Here is a 27,998-nt window from a genome sequence, read left to right as displayed (position 1 = left end):
TTTGTGTGTTCCCAGTGAACGGCGGCTGGTCCCTCTGGACCGACTGGTCGCTGTGTAATGTGCGCTGTGGGCGGGGCCTGCAGAAGCGCTCGCGCACCTGCACCAACCCGGTGCCGCTCAACGGGGGGGCCCTCTGCGAGGGCATGGCGGTGCAGAAGAGCACCTGCAACACACTCTGTCCAGGTGAGCTACACACACTCTGTCCAGGTGAGCTACTCACACACACTCTGTCCAGGTGAGTCCACACACACTCTGTCCAGGTGAGCTACACACACACACACTCTGTCCAGGTGAGCTACACACACACTCTGTCCAGGTGAGCTACACACACTCTTGGTGTCTTATGAAGCATATTAAAGAAGTTTTGTGTGGTAAAATGAGCGTTACACTACAAGATGCTGTAGGTCAAATGTACAAGCTAATGTTTGAGTGTCATGTTTGAGTGTAATGTTTTAGAAATGGCCACCATCACCATCCGTCAGCTATTAGTGAGTAAAATGTGCTGTGAGAATATCCGTAAGGAGTCGACTGAGCCTGACTCCCAGCTCATTGGAGGGAAGGAGGGACTTATACAATTTGCCTTGAGTATAAACAATGTACAATATGGACATGGTATGTACAGTAGATATAGAGGAAGGGCTGTGTAGGGCAGTGTACAGTGCAAGGGGACTAGCTGTTTATTAGCTTGATGGCAGAGGGAAAGAAGCTGTGTTTGTGTCTGGATGTATTGGCATACAGTGATCTGTAGCGTCTGCCAGAGGGGTGGAGTTCAAAGAGATGGTGTATTGTATGTATGTATGTATGTAGTGTATGTATGTAGGTGTATTGTATCCATGTCTGTATGGAGGGGCTAAGCTTGTGTATGGACGTCTCCCCCTCTCACGTCTCCCTGCGTGTTGCAGTGGACGGCGGCTGGGGCCCGTGGAGCCTGTGGACGGCGTGTGGCGTGGACTGCGGGCGCCAGCGGAGCCGGGACTGCGCCGAGCCCGAGCCGCGGCACGGGGGCCGGCCCTGTGAAGGCCCCGGGCTGAGGGCCGACAACTGCACCGGGGGCCTCTGCATACAGAGTGAGTGGGGCCCGACGTCTCTGAGGCTCTGGGGCCAGAGCGCTGGGCCTCTAGGGGCCGCTGGGGCTCAGCGTCTTCAGGACGGAGACGCCATCTTACCCTCCTTTATGGACTCAGTCGTCCTCCAGGAGGGAGCAGGGGGAGCCTCTGGCTTTGTGGCCCTAGATTACACTTTTGTAGGCAATCAGCGCTATGCTGTGACACACATATATATATTATAGACACACATGCAGGAACGTGTGTACACTCATATAAACACACAAAGACACTGATGTACAGTATATACATACGCACATGCATACACTCGTATAAATACTCACACAGACAGACTCTTATAAACACACGCACACATACAAATACACACACACACATACAAAAATACACTCATATAAATACCCCCCCACACACAGCCATGTAAATACTCTCACACACACAAATTCTCAATGTGCACCCACACACACACACACACACACACACACACAGAAACACATGTGTAAGAACTTTGAGGTGAGACTAAACCAGACGTTTTGTCGTGTCCTTGTCATTGCAGATCGAAAGCTGCTTCATGACATCAAGCCACAAGGTAGGTTCTCCAGGGTCAAGGTTAGGGCACTCAAGGGTTAGAGTGAGTGTTCTCCAGGGTTAGGGTTCTCAAGGGTTTGGGTTCTTCAGGGTAGGATTATGGTACACACCAGCATCCGCATATCCACTGAGAATGTAAAGCTGTACAGCAATGGACACAATTCAGCAAAACATGACCAATGTGTCAACGTGACCGCTAATATATAAAGCTCCATAAAATACCCTGTGGTCATATGTTCCTAGCATTGGTCAGCCCAGTGGCAGTGGGATCCCTAGCCCCTGGCAGTGCTGATTGTTGTTATTGAGCCACACACGACCGTAGTACCGTAGTACAGAAGTGAGCCAATAGAAGCACTGCTGAGAACCAGGCCGGCCTCTGCTGTCGGCGGGTGTATGTATGGACCGTGCATTGAAACCTTCCCCTGACGGCGTATCAAATGAAGAGCTGAAGGAGACACGAGCGGCAGTCACACTGATATGCAGCCAGAACACGGACCATTTCAATCCCGTTGTAACATCCGTCGGTGGAGCGAGGCCCTCTGCTTGTCTTTACGTGGAGCCTCTTCACTTTGTTTCAGCGCTTTCCATAAAGCACACAGCGATTATTCATATCGTTTTCAAATCGCCTCCGTTTGAACCACTCGTAATCCTGTTATGAGTTCAACCTTCAATGTTTAATTTGAATGCTGCATAAAAGCTATGTTTCTCATTATCCAGCAGTTCATCCTCGCCGTTTCTGACCCCTTAAAATGGTCTGCTTGGTTTCATGAAGTCGTATGAAGTCAATTAGCTGCTTTCACATATGACCTCCGTCTTTTCTCCGCATTTGTGGAGCAGGAGGTTTCTGTGTTTAACTGAGAAAACAGGGAGTGGAAGGACGGGACCCTATAATGTTCAGCCAACTGTTGTCAATAATAATTGTTACGAGAGTAGCGCATGTGTGTGCGCGAGAATGCCAGTGTGTGTGTGTGTGTGAGTGTGAGTGGACGAGCGAGGAGAGCGAGAGGTAGCGTGTGTCAGTTTAGTGAGGTAATGAACGAGTCCGGTTGTGTCTGTGCAAACGTGTAGGCCCTACTGTAAAGTTAGTGAAACTAAGAATAAAGTACACAGCCTGTCAATAATCGGTGGCCGCTTCATTCCGACCATATTCAAACCTATAAGCAGACCCACTGCCGGTCAAAGTGAAGGAACGTCGCTTCTGTGCTCCTCGACAGCAGACAGCAGGAAAGGTGTAACATAATAATAAAACATTTTATTCATTCATTCATTCATTCATTCAACTAACAAAAGGCAATAGGCTGATTATCGATTAGGGTGTGGGTGCTACTCAATGACATGCAAACGTAGACCGAAGCGTCATCAACACGCCCACTCAACTGGTGTGAAATGCCGACATCCTACTGCTCATTCACATATAAGGTAATTAGCATTTCCTCCGGAGAACATACTACCTCGGGGGTAGTATTTTTTCAGGAGGTCCAACGTCAGGATATGTCATTCACATATACGGCACCTCCGTAGAATAGACGCAGAACAGACGGATGCATGTCCATATGTGAAAGCAGCTAATATGCATCTTTTATGTGTGATTGTAATTCCTACTTCTGATGCATTATGATCATCATTATGCATCATGGTTTATATGATATGTATGTGAAAATGCTAAACGAAGCAGAAAAACATAATTTGAATGCATTGTGATCCAATATATTATTGCATGCATAATTGTGATGCATAATTGAAACAGGGCTTCAGGGAAAGTATCTGATGATCCATTCTTTTAATTGCATGATTTAGAAAAGAAAGTTGAGATTAGTTTTGTGTAATTATTCACGACACGCAGGTCATCAAGATGTGTACCACGGCCAAGTTCAAAGGGCGTCAGCTTCTAAACTCGGCCGTCCAATAGTCACATGATCTTTCAAAGTCATGTCAGGTTTTTTTTTCATAAGCTGCTTTCACATATGGACGTACAACCGTCTATTCTCCCCCTTTTCTCCCGACGGGCCTTATATGTGAATGACATATCCTGATGTTGGACCTCCTGAAAAAAGACTACCCCTCACATAGTATTTTAGCCGGCGGAAATGTTAATTACCTTATATGTGAGCAGTAGAATGTTGGCATTTCAGACCAGTTGAGTGGGCGTGTTGATGACGCTTCGGTCTACGTTTTTGAGTCATTGAGTGGCACCCGCACCCTAATCGATAATCAGCCTGTTGCCTTTTGTTTGCTGAATGGTTTAAAAAATATTTAAATGTGGCACTGCTTTTCAGAGTCATTCGTGTTGAATGCTAAATGATGGGTCTTATCGTAACCCTCAGAGTACACATCATACAATAAATTACAATACATGAGTTCACAGCTGCACGCGTATATAGAAAACTCCTCCAGTGCCGATTTTCTCTCGGGGCTAACGGCAGTGGGTCTGCTTATAGGTTTGAACATGGTCGAAGCGGCCACCGATTCTTGACAGGCTGTGTACTTTATTCTTAGTTTCACTAACTTTACAGTACACGTTTGCACAGACACAACCGGACTCGTTCATTACTTCACTAAACTGACACGCACTACCGCTTGCTCTCCTCGCTCATCCACTCACACACACACAGCCATTCTCGCGCACACACATGTGCTAACTCAATTATTATTGTAACAGTTAGCTGAACATTATAGGGTCCCGGCCTTCCACTCAATGTTTTCTCAGTTAAACACAGAAATCAACTACATTTGTCCCAGTGTTTGTTAGATGTGAAATTAAGCCAAAAAAGACGTCATTTCTTCTATTTATCTCTAACTCATGCTCCAATCTTTCATTGATCGATGCAGATGTTGTGGATGCAACGGAATATATGATGCATCGCTGCAGCAATATTTAAGATGATCGCAATGAGTTCGGCCCGTTCTGCCTCCGTGCTGTCTGTGGTCAAACCAAAACAAACCAAGACCCTACGTCATATCCCGCCCCTTGCAAGCCCGCCCCCCTAAACCAGCCGGAGATTCTACTGATGACTGAGCGACACCGATGTCCGCATATCGGGCATCAAGTGTGAATAAGTGTGAATGACCCTCACGGTCGAACCTCCTGATCCACAAATGCAGAGAAAAGACGGAGGACATGTGAAAACGGCTATAATCACAATTAAAGTCACAAAGGGCTCCGCACACGCCCGTATCGTAACGAGATGAGAGGACTCTCTCCTCTGACAACCTACCCCCTGACCTGCCTGATGGCTTCGGGCATCGAACAACGAGCCAGGAAGACACCTTGAGAGGGTCACATGACGGTGGGGCTCCGTCTTCCAGTCGGCTAGAGAGGAAAAGGTGACATTGAACCAATCAGAACAAGGCAAAGAGAGCAAAAGGAAACGCAGGTCATGAAGTGTGTTGTATGTTTTAGTCACTCACAAAGGCTATATCAACACTATGTATACCGTAGGCCTGTAGGAAGGACTTGGTTTGGGTTTGAACCTGATCCTTTGGGCTCTGATGTAACACCCCCTGCTGCTAGACCAGGGGTTCCCAACCTCTGGCTGATTTGTACATGGGGTCGCAGGAGATAGCTGACGTAAGCCATAGATATCTGGGGATCCATTTTCAGCGAACTTGCCGTCCTGTATATAGAAACGTATTGCCTAATGATTCATAGCCACCAGCTAATGACTGCTAATCGCTGAGTGTGTGGTAGAGCGGTGTGAATATGTTCACGAGAACGTTGATATTCGTGTTGAAGGAGATTCACAAAAGTTAATGTCAGGGTCGCAAACATATTCAGAGCAGGAAATTAGGTCACAGCCCAAAAATGGTTGGGAACCCCTGCACTAGACCTCTCTTTATGTTGAGAAACTGCATGACGGGAACATTCTGCAATAAAGAATCACTGATAGCAGGGAGGTTCTTTATTCTGAAACATAACATCAATCATTTGTCGACGCCATTTCATGTCACAGCCTTGATTCAGTACATTATTAAGATCCAAAACTGAACTTTATCGCTACCCCTTCAACGACATCCATCACACATAAATCTATCTGATGAACGAGGCGTCGTTCAAACTCTCCTATTTCCTCTAAATATGAACCATTTCTGTGATCAGCTCATCCATCCCGTACATTATGAACTACGTGTCCAACATGTCTGCCAGATCTGCGTGTGTTAACGTCAATCACGGATTATGCATAATGGCCTAAACAAATTGTGTGTTTGCCTATCTTGTCATCGTGTGTCTGTGTTTGTTTATCGACGCCAGGCAACAGTTTAGACCGCTTCAACAGATGCAGCCACATCTGTCGAAACCTCCCCAGCCCTCAATTAACCTGTTACTGTAGCTGTTAACACCAACACTGAATACTGGGTCTGAATTCTCCTCCCATAATGCCTCTGTCTACTTATCAGGCTTCCCCAGAAAAGTCCACCTTTTCCCTTTTTCTTTTCTTCTACGGAGCTCATTATTTTCTTGAAGAACTGAAGCTGGAACTCATTTCTCAGCTCTTTTTTTTGGTGGGGGGACGTGTCTCATGCTGCCGCGTGCCATTTGGACCGGCTACAGGGTAATCCAGTGATGAGCTAATTTAATGAATAGCTTCTGTCAGATTGTCCCTGTGGACGGCTCCGTGGCCCCACACATCAGACCCAAACGCCGTTTGTGAAATGACATTCACGTGTTGGGTTGATTAGAAGTGCTTTCCCTGTGTGGATCCTCATTAGCACTAGCTTCTCACTATCCTCTCTCTCTCTCTCGCTCTCACTCTCTCTCCAGCACACTACAACACTTCCACACACACACACACACAAACACACACACACACACACTCCGTCAAGATGCAATTTCAAACCAGCAGGAATTAATCGAATGATGAATGATTAAACAATCAGAGGCGTTTGTATCTATAAAATCCCCACATTTTTTAACACCTGATCTTTATCTTTAATTCTTTATTCTCCTTCTTCTGCCCACTCTTCTCTCTTTCCCTCTTTCTCCCTCCCTCCCTCCCTCCCGCCTTCCCTCCCTCCTTCCCTCCCTCCCTCCCTCTCTCTATCCCTCCCTCCCCCCTCCTCCCCCTCCCTCTCTCTCCCTCCCTCTCTCTCCCCCCCTCCCTCTCTCCCCTTCCTCTCTCCCTCCCTCCTCTCCCTCCCCCCTCCCTCCCCCTGGTAGAGGTGGAGAGCAGCAGTGACGTGGTGCTGTACTCTGGGCTGAGTGCGGGGGTCCTGACGGTGGTGGTCCTGATCGTGGTGGTCACGCTGTACCGGAGGAGCCACAGTGAGTACGGCGTGGAAGTCATCGACTCCTCTACCCTCACCGGCGGCTTCCAGTCCTTCACCTTCAAGACGTCCAGCCAAGGTGAGCTCTCACCACACACACACATACACACACACACACACACACACACACACACACACACACACACACACACACACACACACACACACACACACACACACACACACACACACACACACACACACACACAATGCATGGGTCACACTTTACAATAATGGTTCCCTTAAGTAAAATTTGTTTATGCAGTAATAAGCTTTATTATATAGCATTAGTGTGGGTACTGCATTATACTGCAATAACTCAAACTAAACTCAACTAAATCTTATTTAGCAATTGAACGCGTGTCTTATGAACAAGACACGTACGCACAAAGTTGAATGGACATTTGTTATGCCAACCCTGACCCCGTTATATTGTCCAATCAGGAAGTCCCAGGGTAACGACCAACGGGCTGCTTCCAGCCAGCCTCTCAACCGTATAAAGTATATAACCCTGCCCCCCCACCTGCTTCCTCAGTGCTTGTTAGGAGACGAAGAAGGACACGTTTAAGGGCGCCGCTGATGATCTGGTGTCTCATTATAATAACTGGCGCTCCGTCTCCCCATGAACCCCGCCCTCTCCCTCTCTCCCGTCTGCCGGGCACTGCCTGATGAATCAACAGCCCTGTTCACCAGAACCGCCAAAGTCCACTAAGCACTGAATGAATTCATCAAAACCTTGAGTGGATGTAAAGAGAAAAGTCCTCCCAGGTCTGCGACGCTCCATAAACGTAGAACTGTAGCGTTCAAAGCCGCTCGATAAAACCCTGAGGGAAGCGGCGACGCCGGAGAAGAAAATCTAGCAACAGGCGCTTGGGTCGACCCTCGAGACAAATAATGATTGTGGCAAAACAAATGTGTCTCAGCCCGGGGCGTCTCAGGGCATTAAAGCTGCATATCTAACAGGACACTTCATTTGACCACAGTCTGCTCAGACTGCTCCGTCTCAGCACATCTCTTTGCTGCTCTAACCTTTAGCGCCGCCACAACAGTAGCTAGCGTTGTTGGCTCTGACTGAGATACGACCACGACTACGACGGCACTTGACGGACAAGACAGGTCGCTCTCGCTCCTGTTATTTGATCACACGGTCGCTGGGTCGCTCTCCGTCCCGATGAGGGCTCTCCTGAAAGCACTCCTTTGCAAATAGATGGAAGAATAACAGCTGACTTTGGTAAAAAAAGAATTAAAAAAGAGGCAATCCAGGGATTTCTATGGGGTGAAAAAAACAACGCTTTCTTCAATCTCCTCCTCAGAGAATCAAACTGTCAGATAACAACTGCTCATCCGCTGTCAGTGTGGATCCCACCCTTCAGGTTGGGTGAGGTCGTAGGTTGGTCCTCAGCGGCTTCTCCTTGTCTGTTGTTAAGGAACATGCTAGCAATGGACAATCTAAAGCTACAGGAAGCGCCATACGTAGGCGAGATTGAATCCCCGGCCTTAGCTGTGGTGCTGCTGCTGCTGCTTGTACAACTGTGGTTCTGTGTGTCTGACAGGGTCGGGCCAGGGCTTCTAACACAGGTCTTGTTCTAGGACTAATCCACCACTAAAGGCACTGCTGATAGGAGCCTGATTCAAGGTCTGCAAAGTCCTGACACAAAAACAACAGCTAAGAAGTGTGTTGGCGTACGTTGTGTTATGGCAGCTAGCTGGCTTTGGCTTGCTTCAAAATTTCCTCATGTCAAAGTATCTTCATTTAACCTGGCTCTCTTCAACCAATAGAATATCACAATACTGAGGCGAATAAAGAGAATTTTCTCAATGACTTTTATCAGTCTGTGCTCATGGTAGCTCTATTGAAGCGGAAATGACAAATTACAATGCATTCGTTTGACATTTTTACCCAATTAACATTTCTATGTAGCCTATCATTTAGAAGTGAATTAGTACATACCTTTCGTACTGAAATTATAGGACAAATAGTTAAGATATTGTGAATGTCACAGCTGATTTGTGCTTTCTCTGCTTCCGTCTCCGGTGGATAAATCTTCTGGAGAATAACAGATTACATATACAATAAGTTATTCCTTCAAATTGAGGAAGAAACATCCTCTCCAATCTCTTCACTCTGACAGTTTATTTTTGATTGCACTCAATTCTGAATCACCAATCGTACTTTAGAATAACATTGGTCATAAGTTTGAGTAAGAAATACCCCTAATCAAGAGGAAGTTACAGTTAAGATGAAGTCAGAAAATGACTGTGTTGATGTATTTCGCTCCTTAAATAGAAAATGGAGTCTCAGAACAGGGGATTTATTTTCCCAAGCCTGAATTGATGGGTCACCACAGCAGTGATCTTCTGCAGAGCGGCATAAAGTGCATTTTGATGAACCAGCAGGACACATCGAAGACTATTACCCTGCTCTGGGCCTCTTTCGATATAAGAGCCAATAAAGCCATCATTTCATAGATTATTATAATCGGTCCATGCCCCAAGATAAAAATACCACACAGCCTTTTGATAATTATTACTTTCTTTCTCTCGCTCTCTCTCTTTCTCTCTCCCCCTCTCTCTCTCTCGCTCTCTCTTCGTCCTTATCTGTAAACTGCCAAACGGATGCTTGGACTGTATCTAGAAATAATTCTGGATTGATCCGAGCCAATGGAGCCTTTAAGTGGAGGTGGGTGGGTGAGTGGCAGTGGGTGGGTTGGAATGATTCTCTGAGATAGACCATGAGAGGCCAGGAGGAATGCCTATTATGTCATGTTTAAGAACTTTAACCAAAAACAACTATTCAAAATATCCATATATTTACATATATTTACATATATTTACTTATTAGTGATTCAATTATAACCATTATAACATTTAGGACTGATTGTCACATGTTAGTTGTTACAAAGTGGATTTTGCTATTTCCCACCAAGCTGATTAGTTTATTCCAATAAACTGAAGCGGTTTAAGAGCTTGAGCATAATTTGTTTTTTTTTTATTGCCAAAATCCCAAACAACAAGGATTCTTTTGTATCCTGCTCACAAGATTGTTGTCCACAGAGAAATAAAGCTGAAAAGTTCCATCGCTTTGGTTTAGGAGAACATCTGTGATGAGCTAAGCTCTTGTCAAAATGTTAAACTAAACTAAACAGATATCTGTACCCAATTCTAGATTAAGACTGTTCTGTTAACATATTTCCTAAACTGTGTTCTTGTTATATACTTTAGTCCTACATGCTCCAACCAATATACAGTAAAGGGTCTTCTGGTATTTCTTTATTGTATCTTATGGCACTACTACAAATATACTGTAAGTTAATACTATATTTATCCCTATGGAGGACATTTAGGTATCTTCATAAAATATGAAGAGAAATTGTAGATTAGAACACCAACTATATACAGTAAATCAAATATATACAGTCAGGTTGTACTGTATTTCCGTTGTGACATTGGGGAGGCTCAGGAGGAAGAGCGGATGGACTGACTAGTCCAGCTCCACCTGTAGGTCCAGCCTGTCCCCAACTCACTCATACCACTTGGTGACCCACCGCTCAAGTAGCATCTAGCTATAGCCCCGGAGGGCGAGCTCTGTCTGGGCAGAGGATAACTGCTGCGTCCATTTAGTCTGTTTACCACTCAACATGACACAGGCGCTGCCTGGTCCTGGTGCCTGGGTGGGGTTGACCTGTTTCTGTGTGTCCGGTGTGTTCAGGAAACCCCCTGCTGATCAACTCGTCCATGCAGCCCGACCTGAGCGTGTCGCGGACCTACACCAGCCCCATGTGCTTTCAGGACTCCATGGACAAGGAGCTAATGGCCGACCACTCCCTGCTGGACCCGCTGCCCGACATCATGGTGAAAGGTAAGGTTCACAACGCCTTAGCAGTGCTAAATGCAGCTCTCTGGGTTTGTGGTGTGAGCCGCTAGTGCGCTCACCACATAGACGACTCGATGTGACTCTGTACATAAAGGTGTACAGAGCCTGTGAAAAGAAAAAAATTAATAGAGAAGGTCACAAAAAATAAACATTCACAAAGAAGGCTGCAAAAAAAAAGCAATGAATTCCTGTCAGTTTTTCTTTTCAGTGCCGTCCCCAAAGCTTTATTTCATGAAGATATATTTCATGGTTTTCTTTGTGCCTTTATGTGCGGTATATTGAAGAGAGCAGAGCAGAGAAGCTAAGAAATAACATGTAGCATAGGAGCACAGGTGGGAATTGAACCTGTGTCACTCACAATGCGTACCGCCTACACAGTCAGTGCACCATGCTTAGTGGACCCCGTTCCAGCTTCATTTGACGTCAGTACCTAATGAGTCGGGGAGAGGGGATGGTGACAGATAAGACCACGGTGTGTGTCCGTCCGTCCGTCTCTCCAGGGAGAGGGGAGCGGGCCGAGTTCCCCGTCATGTCCCATCCCAGGACCTTCCCCCGGGGCGTGGCGCCGGACTACCAGGGCGTGGGCGTGGACGCCACGCTGGGCCGCAGGGGGAAGACCCTCTTCATCCCCCACGGCCTGCCCCGCCCTCCTCCCCCTCCTCTTCCTCCCCCGCTGAAGATCACCAGGGTGCTGGGCCACGCGGGAGGAAGGCTGGTCGTACCCAACACTGGTGAGCAGAGAGAGAGAGAGAGAGAGAGAGAGAGAGAGAGAGAGAGAGAGAGAGAGAGAGAGAGAGAGAGAGAGAGAGAGAGAGAGAGAGAGAGAGAGAGAGAGAGAGAGAGAGAGAGAGAGAGAGAGAGAGAGAGAGAGAGAGAGAGAGAGAATTAAAAAAAATTATGAAAAACCAAAAGTTAAGTTGTGTTAGTGTTCTGTTCAATGTTATATGTGCAGCAAAGTGTCGTTGAGCATTATTATTCTGAACTGTGATGTCTGAGAGAACGAAGGACAAGAGCAGGAGCTTCAAATATGATTTCTTTCTCCACACGTTGGTGTCTGCTGAGCCACGATTGACGAGCAGACACTTATTGTTTGTGACAGGAAGTGGCAATGTGTATGCGTGAGTGTGTGTGTGTGAGTGTGTGTGTGTGTGTGTGTGTGTCCGTGTTTGTCTGTGTGTGTCCAATCAGCCCTGCTTTTGTCTCTCTGTAGGCATCAGCCTGCTGGTGCCCCGTGGAGGGATAGCTGAAGACACGAGCTGGGAGATGTACATGATCATCAACCAGGAGGACAGCAGGTGAGGCCCACACTGAGGCTCTGAGGCCGCCTAGAGACACACACACACACACACACACACACACACACACACACACACACACACACACACACACACACACACACACACACACACATATACACATACACACACACCCACCACATACGCAAGCATGCATACACACACACACACCTGCTCCATGGTCGGAGTGGAGCTCTCTGTTGACTTTACCTTCTTTTCTTTTCTTCTTTCTATTGTTTCTGTGCTCTTCTCTCCTGTCTTTCTTTTCTTCCTTTCCTTGTTGATACATAATTCAGTTTTTGTCTTTCTACTTTCCTTTCCCTTTTGTTCTTTTCCTTTTTTTCTCTGTTTCTTTATTAAACACATTAATACAAACGCACGCACACTCACTCACACACACACACACACACACAGACCCAGACATGCATACACACACACACACAAACACACCGCGTCTGAGTGCCAGACACACACACTAACTTGACATGGTATGTGGTCTTTGCTCATCTTGCTCACATTGCAAGGGAGGACGTGATGTGTCACCAATAGAAGTGTGTGGGGGTGTGTGTGTGTGTGTGTGTGTGTGTGTGTGTGTGTGTGTGTGTGTGTGTGTGTGTGTGTGTGTGTGTGTGTGTGTGTGTGTGTGTGTGTGTGTGTGTGTGTGTGTGTGCACGACACTGCAGAATGGAGGGCTATACTTAGAGTCTGCTCTGCGCCTGGAGACAGCGCAGCGATGACACCCTCTACTTTTGTCATGACTGGTTAAAGTAGCAAACGTTGCAAACACGCTGTTGTTTCCTCCCCTCCGCTCTCTCTCTGTGATGACAGTCCCCTTTTGGGGATTCAGTCAGGGGAACCAGACGAGCAACAAATAAACATTCATAACGCCTGGCTGTTAGCGGGGGGCCTGTCTGCTGCGTGAGAGGCAGCGCATCGCAAAGGGCTTAGATAAGACAAAGGAACGACACACTGAAGAAATGTGTTCCTGGGCCGCGGTGCGTTGACGCCTCAGAGAGGAAGACGTTAAGTCTGGTCAGTTATTAACCTGTCACCGGTTAGCCGTCACCGCGCTAACCCGTAGCTTCCACTGGAGACGTTAGAGTCCACATCGCCTGGGTCTGAGAATCAAACTCGTGCACCCTCCCCCTTTTTCCCCCTTTTCCCGTTCACTGCACCCTGAAGATTAGAACAGGTTTTATTATTACGAAGGGAACTCATGGAGGTGCAGACTGGGGACCATCTCTTCCCTGAAAGACCCCTGGAAGAGTTGGTGGAGGTGGAGGAGGAGAAGGGGAGGAGGAGGAGTGGGTGGTGGTGGAGATGGAGGAGTGGGTGGTGGTGGTGGTGGAGGAGGAGGAGGAGGTGAGGGAGTGTTCTGACACCATCTGCATGAGATACTGATATTGATGAAATTCTGAAATTGATCTTTTTTTGTTGTTGTTGTTGTTGTTTTGATGAACTTCCTGGTAACTATGATGACCCACAGAAATTAATAAAATAAAATTCTATTTAAAAAAAAGAGGAACGACCTATTCGTCCACATGAAAACTGCTTAAGGCTGCCCCACACTACACGATTTTTTAATCTTATGCGATTTTTGAGTCGGAGTACACCACACACATAACGAGAATCGCAGCCGATTTGTTCCTCTCCGATCCTACATAAGATTCGAACACAAGACGGAACACCACACACTATAGGATAATCGTATCTGATTCTCGGCCGTGTAGGCTACGTCATCCAGCACGAGACAAGAGATCGAGAGACAAGAGATTGTAGATCTAGAGCAGCGGTTCCCAAACTTTTTTTCCTGCGCACTCCCTTCTACGTCCCAACCGGGTTGGAGCACCCCCAATCCCCACTTCAAAAAGAAGAAAAAAAAAACTGCAACAAAGCTTTGTTTTATCGCCATATAAAGACTCATGTTTAATCATGTGCAAATAACCAGAACACGCATGACAACATCAACAAATATCCAACAAATAGGACAGCCAAGGGACACGACTGACTGTCAAATAAACATGGCAGATCTTCGAAAAAGAACAGGGGGTCATTTTGTATTGCCCCTGGCTGTTCAAACTAATATTATCGGGTAAAAGAGACCGGTAAATTAGTTCATTTTCATGTTATTCCAGTCAACAGGCCTAAACTGCTCCGAAGATGGTTAGCTGCATTGAAACGCCTCACCCCCCCAATGGGACCAGGGCAGAGAGTATGTAGCGACCACTTTATAGAGTCTGATTACGTCGAAGAGGGAGCTTTTGCTGAAGATGGGAGATTTGTTCGCCGTCCCACCAATCGCCTGAAGCCAGATGCTGTGCCAACAATTTTTTATTTTAGTGGCTATAGTGCTGGAGACACGGACAGACCTGTCAAATCGGACCCGGGCGCTGCTCTTATGCCCAGAGACAGAGTGCAGAAACGCGCTTGCCAGGCAGAGGAATGCCTGGCAAGCGCCCCCCCCCACCCCCCCGTCAACAATCCCGACCTGCTATAAGGTATGCATTACAAGATTCTACAGAATCTCACTCCGGCCAAAACCCAAAAGTTGTCAGCCCTGGAAACGTCTGTAAGTGTAATGCAATCTCCATAATACTCGTTTTTGCGTTTGCTTTGTTCTGCTGTGTGTATTCCACATGTTGCAAAACAGAAAAGAGTACACTCACTGTTTGAAGATGGTCTTGTTTGCAGACTAGCTCGCTCCATGCTCTTGATAATTTCTAATCCATCGCCAAAATAATCCATTGTTTACGGAAATAATCCATTTGCAAACACCGTCGGTTGCACTATTTTCACATATACATGTGCACACCCAAATGGCAGGACAATTACTTGTATCATGAAGTGAACGAACTGTAAGGCAGCGTGGTAGCCCAGCTGTGAGGCTGACAGCCGCTATGTAAACAACATAGAATGTTGTACCAACCATTCTCGTGATGTCATCACGTTCTGAAAACAAAGATGGCGGCGCACAGGCTGAAAACATTATAATTAATGCAACTTGTTTGTGCTTTATTCTGAATAACGGGTCATATTTCCGACTTTATTTGTATTTATGGTAAATTTAAATATTTAACTAGTGCTATAGACATGTTTTATTTGACTGCTTCATTTCCACTTTAAGTAAGCAATAACACAAATTGTGTATGTGTGTGTGTGTGTGTGTGTGTGTGTGTGTGTGTGTGTGTGTGTGTGTGTGTGTGTGTGTGTGTGTGTGTGTGTGTGTGTGTGTGTGTGTGTGTGTGTGTGTGTGTGTGTGTGTGCCCAGCCATCCTGCGAGGCCCTGGCGACAGCAGGGCACACACAAGAGTGTGTGTGTGTTGTGTGTCCTCTCTCTCGGTCCTCTACGTGTTGTCCAGCCCAGCTGTATGACTGATGGTGGTCCCATCAATTGCTGCCTGCTCTTTAGGGCTCCCAGCCACGACCGGGCCCCTGGCCAAGAGCTGCCTTGGCCCCAGCTAATCTGTCAACAGAACCGGGGGCCGGCCGGGCGTTCAGGGGCCGCCCCTGGACCCCAGTAGGCCTGCGTGGCGCTGTGTGTGAACGCCTGTCCTCCGCCGCCACGCTGTCCATTAGTCTGAGGGCTTTAATCTGCCTCTGTCTGCGTGGCAGCCGGCCTCTGACTGGTCCATCCAGGGGGCGGGGGGGAGGCGTCTATAGGTCAGAGTTGGTCGATGTGTGTTTTAAATAGAGCTCAGAGCGTAAAAGCTTGGCTTTGTGATTGGTGGAGATATTGCTCGCTATGTTTGTGCGCTTGTGTTGTGTTAATGTCCACACTGTGAAGCAGGGAGGTCTGTGACTCCATCGTCTCACCAACAGCTGTTTGCTTTATGATTTATTACGAATGACGCTACCGCCCAATACAGAGACCCCTACTCCTCTAGCTCCACCAATAGGGGGTTCAGATACTTCATAGGGTGTGTGTGTATGAACCAATGACCTGGACTATATGTAATGTAACTGGCTGTGATTTATACACAAGGCTGATCACGAGACGGTTCTGACCTTGGATGTTCTGTGTGTCCTGTCTGAAGAACAAGTCCTCATCAACCATGTAACACTAATGTATATGCTGGTGTTGTTTCTGAAGCATGCTGAAATACTGACCTGCCAGGGCACTTAACGTCTTAACAGCTTAAGAACAGCCCCCAGAATCGCCAATAGCCCATTGTTTATATTATTCACTTTTATGGAGCCATTTCCGAGGGAGCAGAACCCTTCCATGTCCTTCATGCTCACCAATGCATCAAGAGGAAAAGCCAAATGTTTCAAAATGTAGCCCGGGGGTCCTGTCCTTTACACCCATGGACGGGGGGGTGCTTAGAGCGTTTCATCATGCTCCCCCTCCACCCAGACCCTCCACACCACAACCTGCTCAAGCATTAGACCCAGCGCCCAGGACACGTTCTGATTCATACAAACAGATAACGCACACACACATCTCTTCTGTTGTCTAGCTGCGGTTTGGAAACACAGATCCCTCCGTCAGCAGGAGTCGTTTTCTCTGTGTGTGTGTGTGTGTGTGTGTGTGTGTGTGTGTGTGTGTGTGTGTGTGTGTGGTGTGTGTGTGTGTGTGTGTGTGTGTGTGTGTGTGTGTGTGTGTGTGTGTGTGTGTGTGTGTGTCTAGTGCTCTTCCAGCATTGTGCTTGTATATCTCCATCTCTTCTGTGTCACGTTGAGTCTAATCTGTTTCTGTTCCAGGGATCAGACCCGGGCGTCTTACATGTGTCTCCTTGTCTCTGTTGTCGTGTCCCCCCCCCCCCCCCCCATAGCCCGGAGCCAGAGGAGGAGGACGAGGTCCTGCTGAGCCCGGAGGTGACCTACGGCCCCCCGGGGCTGGACCTGTCCTGCCCTGTGGCTCTGTCGGTGGCGCACTGCGCCGACCTCAGCGGCCCCGCCGACGCCGCCTGGGCCGTCCGACTGAAGAGGCGGACGCCGGAGAACAAGTGGGAGGTAACCTCGCCAACAACACAAACAGTCACTAGGCGAAGGAAGGAGGAGAGAGACGACCAGAGCTCTCCAGTCGTCTCTCTCCTCCTTCGCTCGTACAGAGAAAGGAGAAAACGATAGTCACCAAAAAAGTCAACTTTATTGTAAAATATGTACCAGACATACAGAGGAATCGTTTATCTCCGACCCACGGTGCAATAAGAACAAAAAGGATCAAATGTGGTAAAATGAAAAGTAATATTTACAATAAGATAAGTTATATTTACAATAAGATAAGTTATATTTACAATAAGTGAGGCACTTCACTTTGGTGGTTATGAATTGTCCTCTTATTTTTGTCAAACTGTCTTTTTATTGGCGGGGGGAGGTGAGGGTGGGGTGAGTGCAGAGCCGTGGTTTGGGCCCCGAGCGTTATGTAATTCAGTTGACATGACAACACTGTCGACATCAATCCCGGAGAATGCGGTGCGATGCGGTAGTGATGGGGCAGTGGATCCTCTGAAGTCCTCAAAGCAGTTTGTTTCAGAACAAGTAAATTATTTTGCATCTATCATGGAAATGGTGTTCCAGCCTTTGGGCTGTCAAGGACATGTCAAGGAGCCGGCTGCTGTTTGATATTTCAACGGGTAAACCCATAAAGTGACGGCGCTCTGACACCCTCTTCTTTGGGCTAATAACATGGATGGAAAGACGCATCGAAATCTGCAGGCATACTATATTTTTTGTCTTTGTGATGAAGTGAAAGTTTGGTATACCTGCAAGTTTGGAGATTGTATTACAATATAACGAGATATACATGGCGTACACAGTCTGTTTTAATATAGAATCTCGTTTTCATAGTTTTTCAACACTCTTCAATAGTTTTGTATCGCTAACATTGCATGTGCATCGGAGGAAGATTATTTCCAAAGGAAGTATGAGTTGCAATTGTTCTTGAGGCGGGGTGGTAAAACAAAGTGTGAGAGTGAGGCTCCTCACATGTAGCTCCTTCAAACACCTCGTCTCATCACACCCATACCTATACAGAGCTGTGTTAGCATCACCTCAAACAACTCCCAGACACATAGAGGAGCAGACTGGGAGACCATTTATTCACCACTCTGACATCAATCTGAACCACAGCCGTCGTTCCTTTCTTCCTTCCATTCATCCATCTAACCCCTATTCATCCATCCATTTATTCTCATCCATCCATCCATCCAACTATCACACTTAAACCTGATTCATCTATTCATCTCCCAATCATCCATCCTCCCATTCATTCATCCATCCATCTTAACACAATTTTATACATCCATACATCCATCCAGCCGTCTTCAATTCATCCATCTCCTATTCATCCATCCATCCATTAATTCATCCATCCATCCAAACTTCCATCCATCCATCCACCTCCTATTCATCCATCTATTCATCCATCCATCTCCTATTCATCCATCCATCCACCTCCTATTCTTCCATCCATCCACATTAGTGCATTCCCAGCAGAATAGCCTCACGCGTGTTGGATACTCTTGTCATGTGAGCTAACCCAGTCAAAAGACTTTGGGGACCTCATAGGCAGAATAATTCCCCGCCAGAGCCACACACTCTTCTGTGTGGGCCTGCGGAGAAAGCCTGTGTGACCTCCCTTCCCATCCCTTGTCACTGTGTGTGTGTGTGTGTGTGTGTGTGTGTGTGTGTGTGTGTGTGTGTGTGTGTGTGTGTGTGTGTGTGTGTGTGTGTGTGTGTGTGTGTGTGTGACATTTACACAGGGTGTAATTTGCCAGCAGAAACGTGTCGCACAAAAGGGAGCCATGAAAAGAGCCATCATTTATGTGTATAGTAGGAGTGGTATGGTAGGAGAAGTCAGTGAGGAAGAACAGAAAGAAAGAGGGATGGATAGGAGAGGGAGGGGGAAGGGAGGGAGGAGGAGAGGGAAGGAACAAGAGAGAGGAGACTGAGAAGGGAAGGAATGAGAGAGGGAGGGAGGGAGGATTAAGGCAGGAGACTGATGAGGGAGATCGGGAGAGGAGGGGGAGAGGGAGGGAATGAGTTGTCCCTCAAGGAAGAAGCAACAGCGTGACCCGTCTCTGTCAGTGTGAAATAATGAGCACTTTATCTCATGCAAAATGCCTCCACGATCCCTGCTCCCCGGGCTCTACTTGACATTACAGCTCACAGCTACATCTCACCCTCTCTCTCCTCTCTCTCTCTCTCTCTCTCTCTCTTCTCTCTCTCTCTCTCTCTCTCTCTCTCTCTCTCTCTCTCTCTCTCTCTCACTCTCTCTCTCTCTCTCTCTCTCTCTCTCTCTCTCTCTCTCTCTCTCTCCTCTCTCCTCCCTCCCCTCGCTCTCTCTATCTTCTCATTTATCATTGTGTCTCTTAACGTGTACTTTTCTATGACTAGCCCTCTTATTGCTGCTCTGTGGGGAGGGAATGGCACAGAGAGAGGCTCCACGCTGCAGGAACGCTTGGAGGACAAGGGAGGAGAAGTTTGTCATTATTTTCACTTTGTTTCCCCAAATGAAAATGTATTTCTAGTGAGCTGTACATGTTTTAGATTGACCAATCAGAACGCAGAACACAACCCCACAGGCTAGTGCACCACGGCACACAGGCTAGTGCAACGTCACTACAGGCTGGTGCACGTCACTACAGGCTAGTGCACGACACCACAGGCTAGTGCACAACACCACAGGCTGGTGCACGTCACTACAGGCTAGTGCACCACACTACAGGCTCGTGCACCACACTACAGGCTAGTGCACTACGCTATTGTACAAGACTGCCCTCTCTCCCTCACTTCCTCTTCCCCGCTCTTCCTTCATCTAGGTCCTAAATCGTAAATCTTGAGCTTTACCTTCCCTAACCTGACTTAACCTTCATTTATGCTTGTTTTATGCCGCCATTAAATGTGTGGCTGCCCGTTTGGCCCCTCTTGCACTCCCTCTATCCCTGGAGTGAGGGATGCCTCTTCTGCGCTCCTCCTCAAGGCTCCCTCCCTTTAGGGTTTGGGGAGGTTTTCCTTGGCCCTTCAGAGCGGTGGTTCTCAAACTACAGGGTTGGCAACCCTGAAGCCTAATTTAAAGTCACAGCGCCCCCCCCCCCCCCCCCTATGATTTGGTCAAACTCCGCTGCCGCATCATTACGGTCAGGGCGGCGACTCCAGACCCCGGGGCGGTGCGGGCGCCGGCCGCTCGCTCTCAGCACGCCATCCGTCACGCCAACCGCCGGTCACGCTCCAGTGGGTCCCAGCGGGGCCCAGGAGGGTCTCAGCTATTACAGAACTGTATATAGCAAAGAATAACTCAACCAGGAGGGTTTACAACAACAAGAGTTATCTCAGAGTAGTCATGAGCATGCTCAGAGTCAGAGGATAAACGTTCTCTGTCTCACTCTTATAGACGTGATGGTCGTGAGGATGCAGACGTCTATGGGTGGGGTCTGGTGCCCTGAGGTACCTTCATAGGGGGGGTCACGGCAGGAACAGGTTTGGGAACCCCTGCTTAGAGGTCGTAGGTGTAGGTGGGGTCTTAAAGCCCGCTCAGCACTGGGACTGGGACTGAGGTTCTGTTGCTGACCAGGAGCTTGCCTCAACAGGAAGTGATGTCCTTCGACGAGGAGAGCACCTCCAGCTACGGCCTCCTGGAGGCGGAGCGGTGCCACCTGCTGCTGGGCCGCCCGGGCCGCTACGCCCTGGTGGGCCGGCCCCTGAGCCAGGCAGCCGCCAAGAGGCTGAGGCTGGCCGTGTTCGGGAGCCCCGACCTCAGCAACCCGCTGGGCTACAACCTGAGGGTGTACTGCGTGGACGACACCCCCCACGCCCTGCAGGTGAGGAAGAGGAGAGGGAGGAGGATTATAATGATGAAGTGGAGGGGGAGGAGGAGGATGTTGATGATCATGATCAATTCAATAGTTTTAGCTTTGAGTGGTAGTCTTAACATTTGGTTGGGGTCTAGAAACGCTAGGTGGTTGTTTTATGGATGGAGTGTTTTAGGATTATTTTGAGTCTCACTGTTTGGCATGTTTACATTAACATGAACGTCTTTACGTGGTTCAGACGATGCTCTTATCCAAAGTTGGTCAGTACTCAGACCACAGTGCTCAACACAACACAATACAAAAGGGAGGAACGACAAGAACAGTCCAAATGCTGAAAAACAAAGGCCGTCAGCCTCCATCCAGAGACACAGCAACACAGTGCAAATCCCTCATAACAGCTCAAACATCACAGTGCACAACTCAGCCATGCAGACGTCTCAGGTCTCCTCCAGTCTTCAGACGGGTTCTGTGAGATAGAGGGGGATTCTGAAGGTTCGTCTTCGGTTTATTGTGCATACACACAAAATACTATACAAAATACGCACAATAATACTATAAAAATACGTTTTAAGGTATTTTTTTAATAATTATTATTATTATTGTTATAATTATTAATAATTCATAGTGAAAAATTTCTGAACTGTAAATATTTGAAGCAACATTAAATATGACATTGTATGTTGTTTTGACGTTATGAACTCTTGATGAAGTGCTGGTTGAAAGCCTAATCAAAGCCCTGTAGGCAGAACATTTGAAAAGAGTCAAATGGGAAATGAACAACAATGGTTGGTTGATTAGTCTGTAGTTCTCATTGCCTTTACTGCTAGTGGTAAAGCATCAAGTCCATACATTAAATATGATTCCACATATGGATGATGCATACATCCATGTTTTATACTATGAACACCTAATGAACACTGTCATCACAAGCACAACAATTATATTCATAATCATATTAATTTACAATAACCATATGTGAGATGCATTTACAGAAGAGCAGGATTTAAATACACTATGATATAGATATAGTCACATATCTGATCTCACTGTAGCAATACGATCCTCGTGGCTCGTATTTCTACACAAGTGGTAGATAATTAAAGGCATTCAATGCAATGAATGCTTAGAGAGACTGAAGCTAGTGTGTGTGTGTGAACTTGAATGAATGTATGAACGTGAATTTAATTGCCTTTGTTCTGTGGAGTGATTAGACATGAGTTGCGCTTTGGGTCCCCAACCAAACTCTTCCTTCCTGAAGTTCACAACACATGAACTTCATCTGGTTGTTCTCCTCCTGTGTTTAAAATTGCAGCCAGTAAAGCACTGTTCCATCAGACAGGCCCATGAAGGAAGAGTGATGCAATACGTGGGATTGGTGCCACCTATTCTTAACCTCATCTCATTAAACACATTTTGGAAAGTTGCACAAAATATGTTAAAAAACACTCCTTCACATTTGCCTCAGTGTTAAATCTGTGTTTTAAATCACCCTTTTCCTTTTCCGATAAGTCCGATATGACGAATAGCCCCGATAACATAACCTATATAATTTCAGTGCCCCGCTCCCACTATGATAATGCTAAGTTATAGGTCTTATCGTAACCCTTAAAGTACACATCATGCAATCAATTACAATACATGAGTTCACAACTGCACACGTATATAGAAACTGTTTTTTTTTATTATGTTACACCTTTCCTGCTGTCGGCTCCCAGACCGTAGTCGAGAGCACAGGGGAGACGTTCCCTCCAGGGTCGGTGTTCTCTCGGTGGTAACACCCTTCCCTTTGACCGGCAGTGGGTCTGCTTATAGGTCGGAATATGGTCAGAATGAGTGCACTTTGTGGGCGCTACAAACAAAGAGATTTAAAAAAAGGTTGAACATGATATAATAATACATGAATAATGTAATATTCTATCATAGCGCAGATCATATATGGTATCATATCACATCATATATCATATCATGTAAGATGTTTGAAAATATAGCTAAATAAGCAGAATGTATTGATGTTGCCTAGTAGTAATGGTATTGGTGGTAGTAGTAGTAATAGTGGTAGTATTAGTAGTATAATAGTAGTAGAAGTATAAGTAGTAGTTGTAGCAGTAGTAGATTCAGATTTTATTCGTCACATACATACATAGCAGTGAAATGTTTTCAGTCGGCTCAAAGCTAAGTAGACACATAAATTAAAAAAAAACAGTAACAGGCAAAAACAAAAACAAATACATGCAAGATGTCAGGGGGGTTATTGCACATATGGGAATAGAAAGTTAACTTAAAAGATATATAAGTGCTGTTGCTAAAGTGCTTAATCAGTGCCATTTAGATACCGGACGGATTGGGGAAAGAAACTCTTTCTGAGTCTCTCAGTCTTTGCCGCCAGTGAGCGGTATCTATTCCCTGAGCGGAGCAGAGAGAACAGTCCATAGCCTGGATGGCTGGGGTCCCTCAGGATTCTGGTGGTCTTGCCCTTGCACCGCTTGGTATAGATGTCCCCTCGATTAGGGAGTGGCCCCCCTATGGTACGTTCAGCTCCACTCTATCTCTCTCCTTACGGTCCTGCATGATGGTGTTTCCATACCAAGCGGTGATGTTCCCTGTCAGCACGCTCTCGATGGTGCAGGTGTAGAAGCTCTGCAGGACTGTTTTGGATGCCCTGAATTTCTTCAGCCTCCTAAGATGGTACAGTCTCTGCGTGGCTTTCTTTATCATGGTGTCCAGGTGGGTAGACCATGTCAGATCATCAGTGATCTGGACACCAAGTACTTAAATGTATCCACTCTCTCCACAGGGGTCCCATTGATGGATAAAGGAGTGAAGTCCCTCTCCTGCGTCCTCCCAAAGTCCACCAGCATCTCCTTAGTCTTGCTGGCGTTGAGGTGGAGATTGCTTCTTTGAGGTTATCCACCAACTCCTTGCTTGCACCTCCTGAGGAGGGGGGTGGGGTTTTGTAGTCCGTCATGGTTTTTAGCCCCTGCCATACGCTCCAGAGGTCTCCTTTCTGGAATTTGGACTCCACCTTCTCCCCATATTCCCTCTTGGCATTCTTCACTGTCCTTCTAACATTGTATGCTGCTGCTTTGTAATCCTCCATATTGCCAGTCTCCAATCCTGATTTATATGCAGCCGTGCGTTGTTTCAGGGCATTCCGGGTATTTTTATTTATCCATGGTTTCTGGTTTTCATATATTTTAACAGTCATTTCGGGTACATGCCTGTCTGTGATTGTGGAGATAGAATGTCGTTGATGTCTCAACGACACTCTCAGTGAGCACAATGTCAGTGTCAATATCGACAGTGCAGTTCTTCAACGTACCCCAAAGTGCTTCGTGGAGTGCTACTCGCATGCTGTCCTCTGATTGGTCCGTCCACCGACGCACCTCTCGTCATTGGGGGTTCCCTTCGCAGTTTGTTGACATACGATGGCCAGAGGAAGATAGCAGCATGGTCGCTTTTTCCCACAGGAGCAAGAGACTGGGCCTTGTATCCACCCTTACATATACGTGATAACAATAACAACTTACGTATAACAATGATCCAGTGTTCTTGACCCTCTCGTAGCACAGTCAATGTGTTGATAGAGGTTCGGCATCACTTTCTTCAATTTCGCCTTGTTGAAATCGCCAGCGACCACTAGCGCGGCCATGGGATTGCTAGCTTGGTAGCTGTTCAGTGCAAGTGCTAGTAGTAGTTGTAGTAGTAGTAGTAGTAATAATAGTAATAGTAGTAGTAGCAGTAGTTGTTTTAGGTAATAGTGGTAATAGTATTATTTATTGTAATTATAATATTTTGGTGTTGCTATATATTCCCTTATGTTGCCTTCTAATGGCACAGCCTTCGTTGCTGTGGTAACATACTGTGTATACACAGTATGTGTGTGTGTGTGTGTACACATGTGTATACACTGTGTATACAAATAATGTAGTCATACTGTACACATACTGTATACACAGTGTCAATGAAATATCCACATGTTTCAAACTATATTATGTATTAATCCGTGCATATGTCTAACTTTAGATCTAGTTTCATAACTACCGGCGGAATATAAGGTTACCAGCATACAAAACATGGACATACAGTCACAAACGTACAAACCTACTCATCCGGCGCAGCCCTAAAGCTCCTCACAAACGGCTGGTTTCACTTAGAAGATAAGATTGACCGTGAATCCAGCAAAAGCTTGTATTCCTACCACTAAGTTACTCCGCCTCTCAGTAAAGAACGGTTATTTGTAAGTTTGTGTTGCTTTTTTGGGAGGGTTAGGCTCAGCTAGTGTTTAGTTTGTCCCTGTTCTGCGATAATTGATTTCCCTGGTGAGCCTCTGGCCCACGAATCAACCCTTAATGTACCTGCTCGTACACTTTGCATTTCCTCTCTGCTACTTTGTGACAGACAGAGAGAGAGAGAGTGAGAGAGAGTGTGCTACAAACTACAAAAGTCTATAACAAAATTGGTAAAACATTGATACATGGTGTGCACTTTCCAGTTTGAGCTCACCCTTGTCAGCACAATGTAGAATCAGCCTGTGGTTGGTGGAGCTGGATTACACACATGCATTATTGATATTAATCAATAATGGGACACATACACCCAGAGCAAACAGAACACGAGGCTAACCTTTCTCCTGCTCGACCATTGAGGGCTCCTCTCTTCCAGGGAATAGTAAACGAGCGATAGGAAGGAAAATAGTTCTGGAACGCAGCCCATGTGTGCGTTGTACAAAGATAACTCCTCTGGCCCTCTCCCCCTGGACCCCCCCAGGCCGTGGCGGTGCTGGAGTGTGTGAGGGGGGGCCGTCTGCTGGAGGAGCCCAGGACGCTGCAGTTCAGTGGGAACGGCTTCAGCCTGCAGGTCTCCATCCAGGACCTCCCACAGCTCCTCTGGAGCATCAAGCCCTTCACCACCTGCCAGGTACGCCGTGTGTGTGTGTGTGTGTGTGTGTGTGTGTGTGTGTGTGTCAGTAAGTGAGTTAGAAAGAGAGTTAGAGTGTGTGTGTATAGGTGTGGGTTTGTTTGCGTGCGTGTGTGTGTACATGCGTGGGTGTGTGTTTGTGAGTGACTGGGTGAGTAAGTTAGTGTGCGTGTACAGGTGTCGGTGCATGTGTGTGTGTGTGTGTGTGTGTGTGAGTAGATGAGTACATGTGTACAGGTGTTGCTGCATGTGCACATTTTCACGAGCTAATGTGCGCTACAGACATTGTGGTGCAGGTTCATAGTGACCAAAACAGCGGCTCCAGTGTAGCGGCCAACAGTACAGTGTTCAGTGTGACTGTACTAGACTGAAACAGACTCATTTCTACACACACGGCATCCAGCCGAGACGTTTGTGAAGTCCTCTGAGACCCAGCGTGGCGATGCGTGTGGCCCTCATTCCAACCCATGTGACTGCTCCCCCCCCCCCCCCCCCACCGCAACACTTGTACACATGAATACACACACACACACACACACACACACACACACACACACACACACATGCATAATGTACTAACACCCATAACGCACAACTTTAATTATAACTTCAAGGCACATTCAACACATTCAAACACACACTGACCGAGACACCAACACCCCCGACTGAGGGATGTTTTGCTCCAATCAGAACCTGTTTTAATTGAATCCCGTGGAATCGGCTGAAGAGGGCGTTAATGAATAAAGAGAATTCAAAAAACAAGCGTTGTTTTTCTCAACGGGTGATTTAAAGTAACACAAAAAAACAATCAGCTGCTCTGTGCTTATTGAGTCTGACCCCGTCTCTCTCTCTCTCTCTCTCTCTCTCTCTCTCTCTCTCTCTCTCTCTCTCTCTCTCTCGCTCTCTCTCTCTCTCTCTCTCTCTCTCTCTCTCTCTCTCTCTCAGGAGTTCTCGTTCGCCCAGGTGTGGGGCCGGGACCACCACCCGCTGCAGTGTGCCTTCTCCCTGGAGCGCCTCGGCCCCCCGCCCACGCCCCCGCAGCTCTCCTGCAAGATCAGCGTACGGCAGGTCAAAGGTCGCCAGCAGATGCTCCAGGTGTACACGCCGGCGGCAGAGGTGAGCCCAGAGAGGGGGATTATGAGAAGGGGAAAGAGAAGAGAGAAGGGAGGAGAGAGGGAGGGAGGGAGAGAGAGAGAGAAGGGGCAGAGAGAGGGAGAGAAAGGGAGAAGGGGGAGGGAGAGGGCGAAAGAGGGAGAGAGCAACAGCTCTTGTGTTTCTCCAAAAAGCCACGGAGCAAGAAAGAGATATTCCCGTTGTTTAATGGCGCGTTTCCATTGGCGGGTGCGCTTAGGCCCAGAACACCTTGGCCCAGTAGTGAAGGCGCGGTTTGGCCCAGCTCAGTTACGGCGTTTCTACCACCGACAGTACCCTTATGGTTTAAGCCGAAGGGCGATAGCCGTGGCAGCTACGTAAGCATTGTGACCTCATAGCAGCCCGACACAGTGTAGCCTGCTAATAAATCCAAGGAAAAAGAAGAACTCAACACAATAAACAAAGAGCAACAATGTAGGACGTCATTCAACATTCAACACATACTGTGTTTGTTTGTTATTATCCCCCTGTCGCACGGAAGTGACGATCTGTCGACCAATCAACGGATGGCGTGTGTAGCTCGAACTTGTTGGCACCCTTTCAGACGTCTCAGTACCCCAACGGAGGAGTACTGAGAGATAAGTACGGCTAATCACGGCTAAGTCCGGACCCCGCCCACTTTTCGTGGTGAAAACGCAAACTGTGCCGCACCTATTCATACCGAACCGAACCGCACTCGCCGGTGGAAACGCGCCATAATAGACATTGTTTTCAAACTAGACGTGCTTTAGTCTGATTGTTCCATTGCTCTTTTTTTCCTCCATCATCTTCCTCATTCTTCTTCCTCCTCTTCTTCGTCCAGCAGAGTGAAAAGGGGCCGATTCCTCTCTTCCAGCCTTCAGCCTTCAAGATCCCCCCCATCCATCCATCAGCGCATCTGTGCCATCTTTGACTCGGCCAACTCCAAGGGCAAGGACTGACAACTGCTGGTCCAGAAGATGTGTATTGCCTCCTATGTTGTGGGGTCCACTTTAGAAAATTAAGATACTTCTGCGGCATCAATTAATCTTTTTTTAAATATGTATTTTTATAAAAAATTAAATAAAATTTGATAACAGAACAATTTATTTACATTATTGAATGACAATCGCACCCA

General features: G+C 47.0%; 1 protein-coding gene across 1 annotated transcript in view; it reads left to right on the top strand.

Annotated features, from left to right (window-relative positions):
- Window positions 1-27,794, top strand: part of LOC311367420 (netrin receptor UNC5D-like) — a gene marked incomplete at both ends in the record, with an annotated part of 148,504 nt that extends 120,710 nt beyond the window's left edge. Inside the window, 12 exons of the mRNA XM_084486261.1 lie at window positions 16-183; window positions 903-1,067; window positions 1,618-1,650; window positions 6,805-6,990; window positions 10,621-10,770; window positions 11,286-11,516; window positions 11,996-12,080; window positions 16,853-17,033; window positions 20,612-20,842; window positions 25,601-25,750; window positions 26,696-26,866; window positions 27,708-27,794. Coding sequence (XP_084342387.1) covers window positions 16-183; window positions 903-1,067; window positions 1,618-1,650; window positions 6,805-6,990; window positions 10,621-10,770; window positions 11,286-11,516; window positions 11,996-12,080; window positions 16,853-17,033; window positions 20,612-20,842; window positions 25,601-25,750; window positions 26,696-26,866; window positions 27,708-27,794 — 1,838 coding nt within the window. The remainder of the gene's footprint in view (window positions 1-15; window positions 184-902; window positions 1,068-1,617; window positions 1,651-6,804; window positions 6,991-10,620; window positions 10,771-11,285; window positions 11,517-11,995; window positions 12,081-16,852; window positions 17,034-20,611; window positions 20,843-25,600; window positions 25,751-26,695; window positions 26,867-27,707) is intronic.
- Window positions 27,795-27,998: the final 204 nt, after the last annotated feature.

The sequence above is a fragment of the Micromesistius poutassou genome (genome assembly GCF_964030765.1).
Source record: "Micromesistius poutassou genome assembly, chromosome: 22".
In the NCBI taxonomy this organism is placed as follows: domain Eukaryota; kingdom Metazoa; phylum Chordata; class Actinopteri; order Gadiformes; family Gadidae; genus Micromesistius; species Micromesistius poutassou.
Note: the sequence above shows the minus strand (reverse complement) of the source record. Positions and strands in the feature narration are given on the sequence as shown.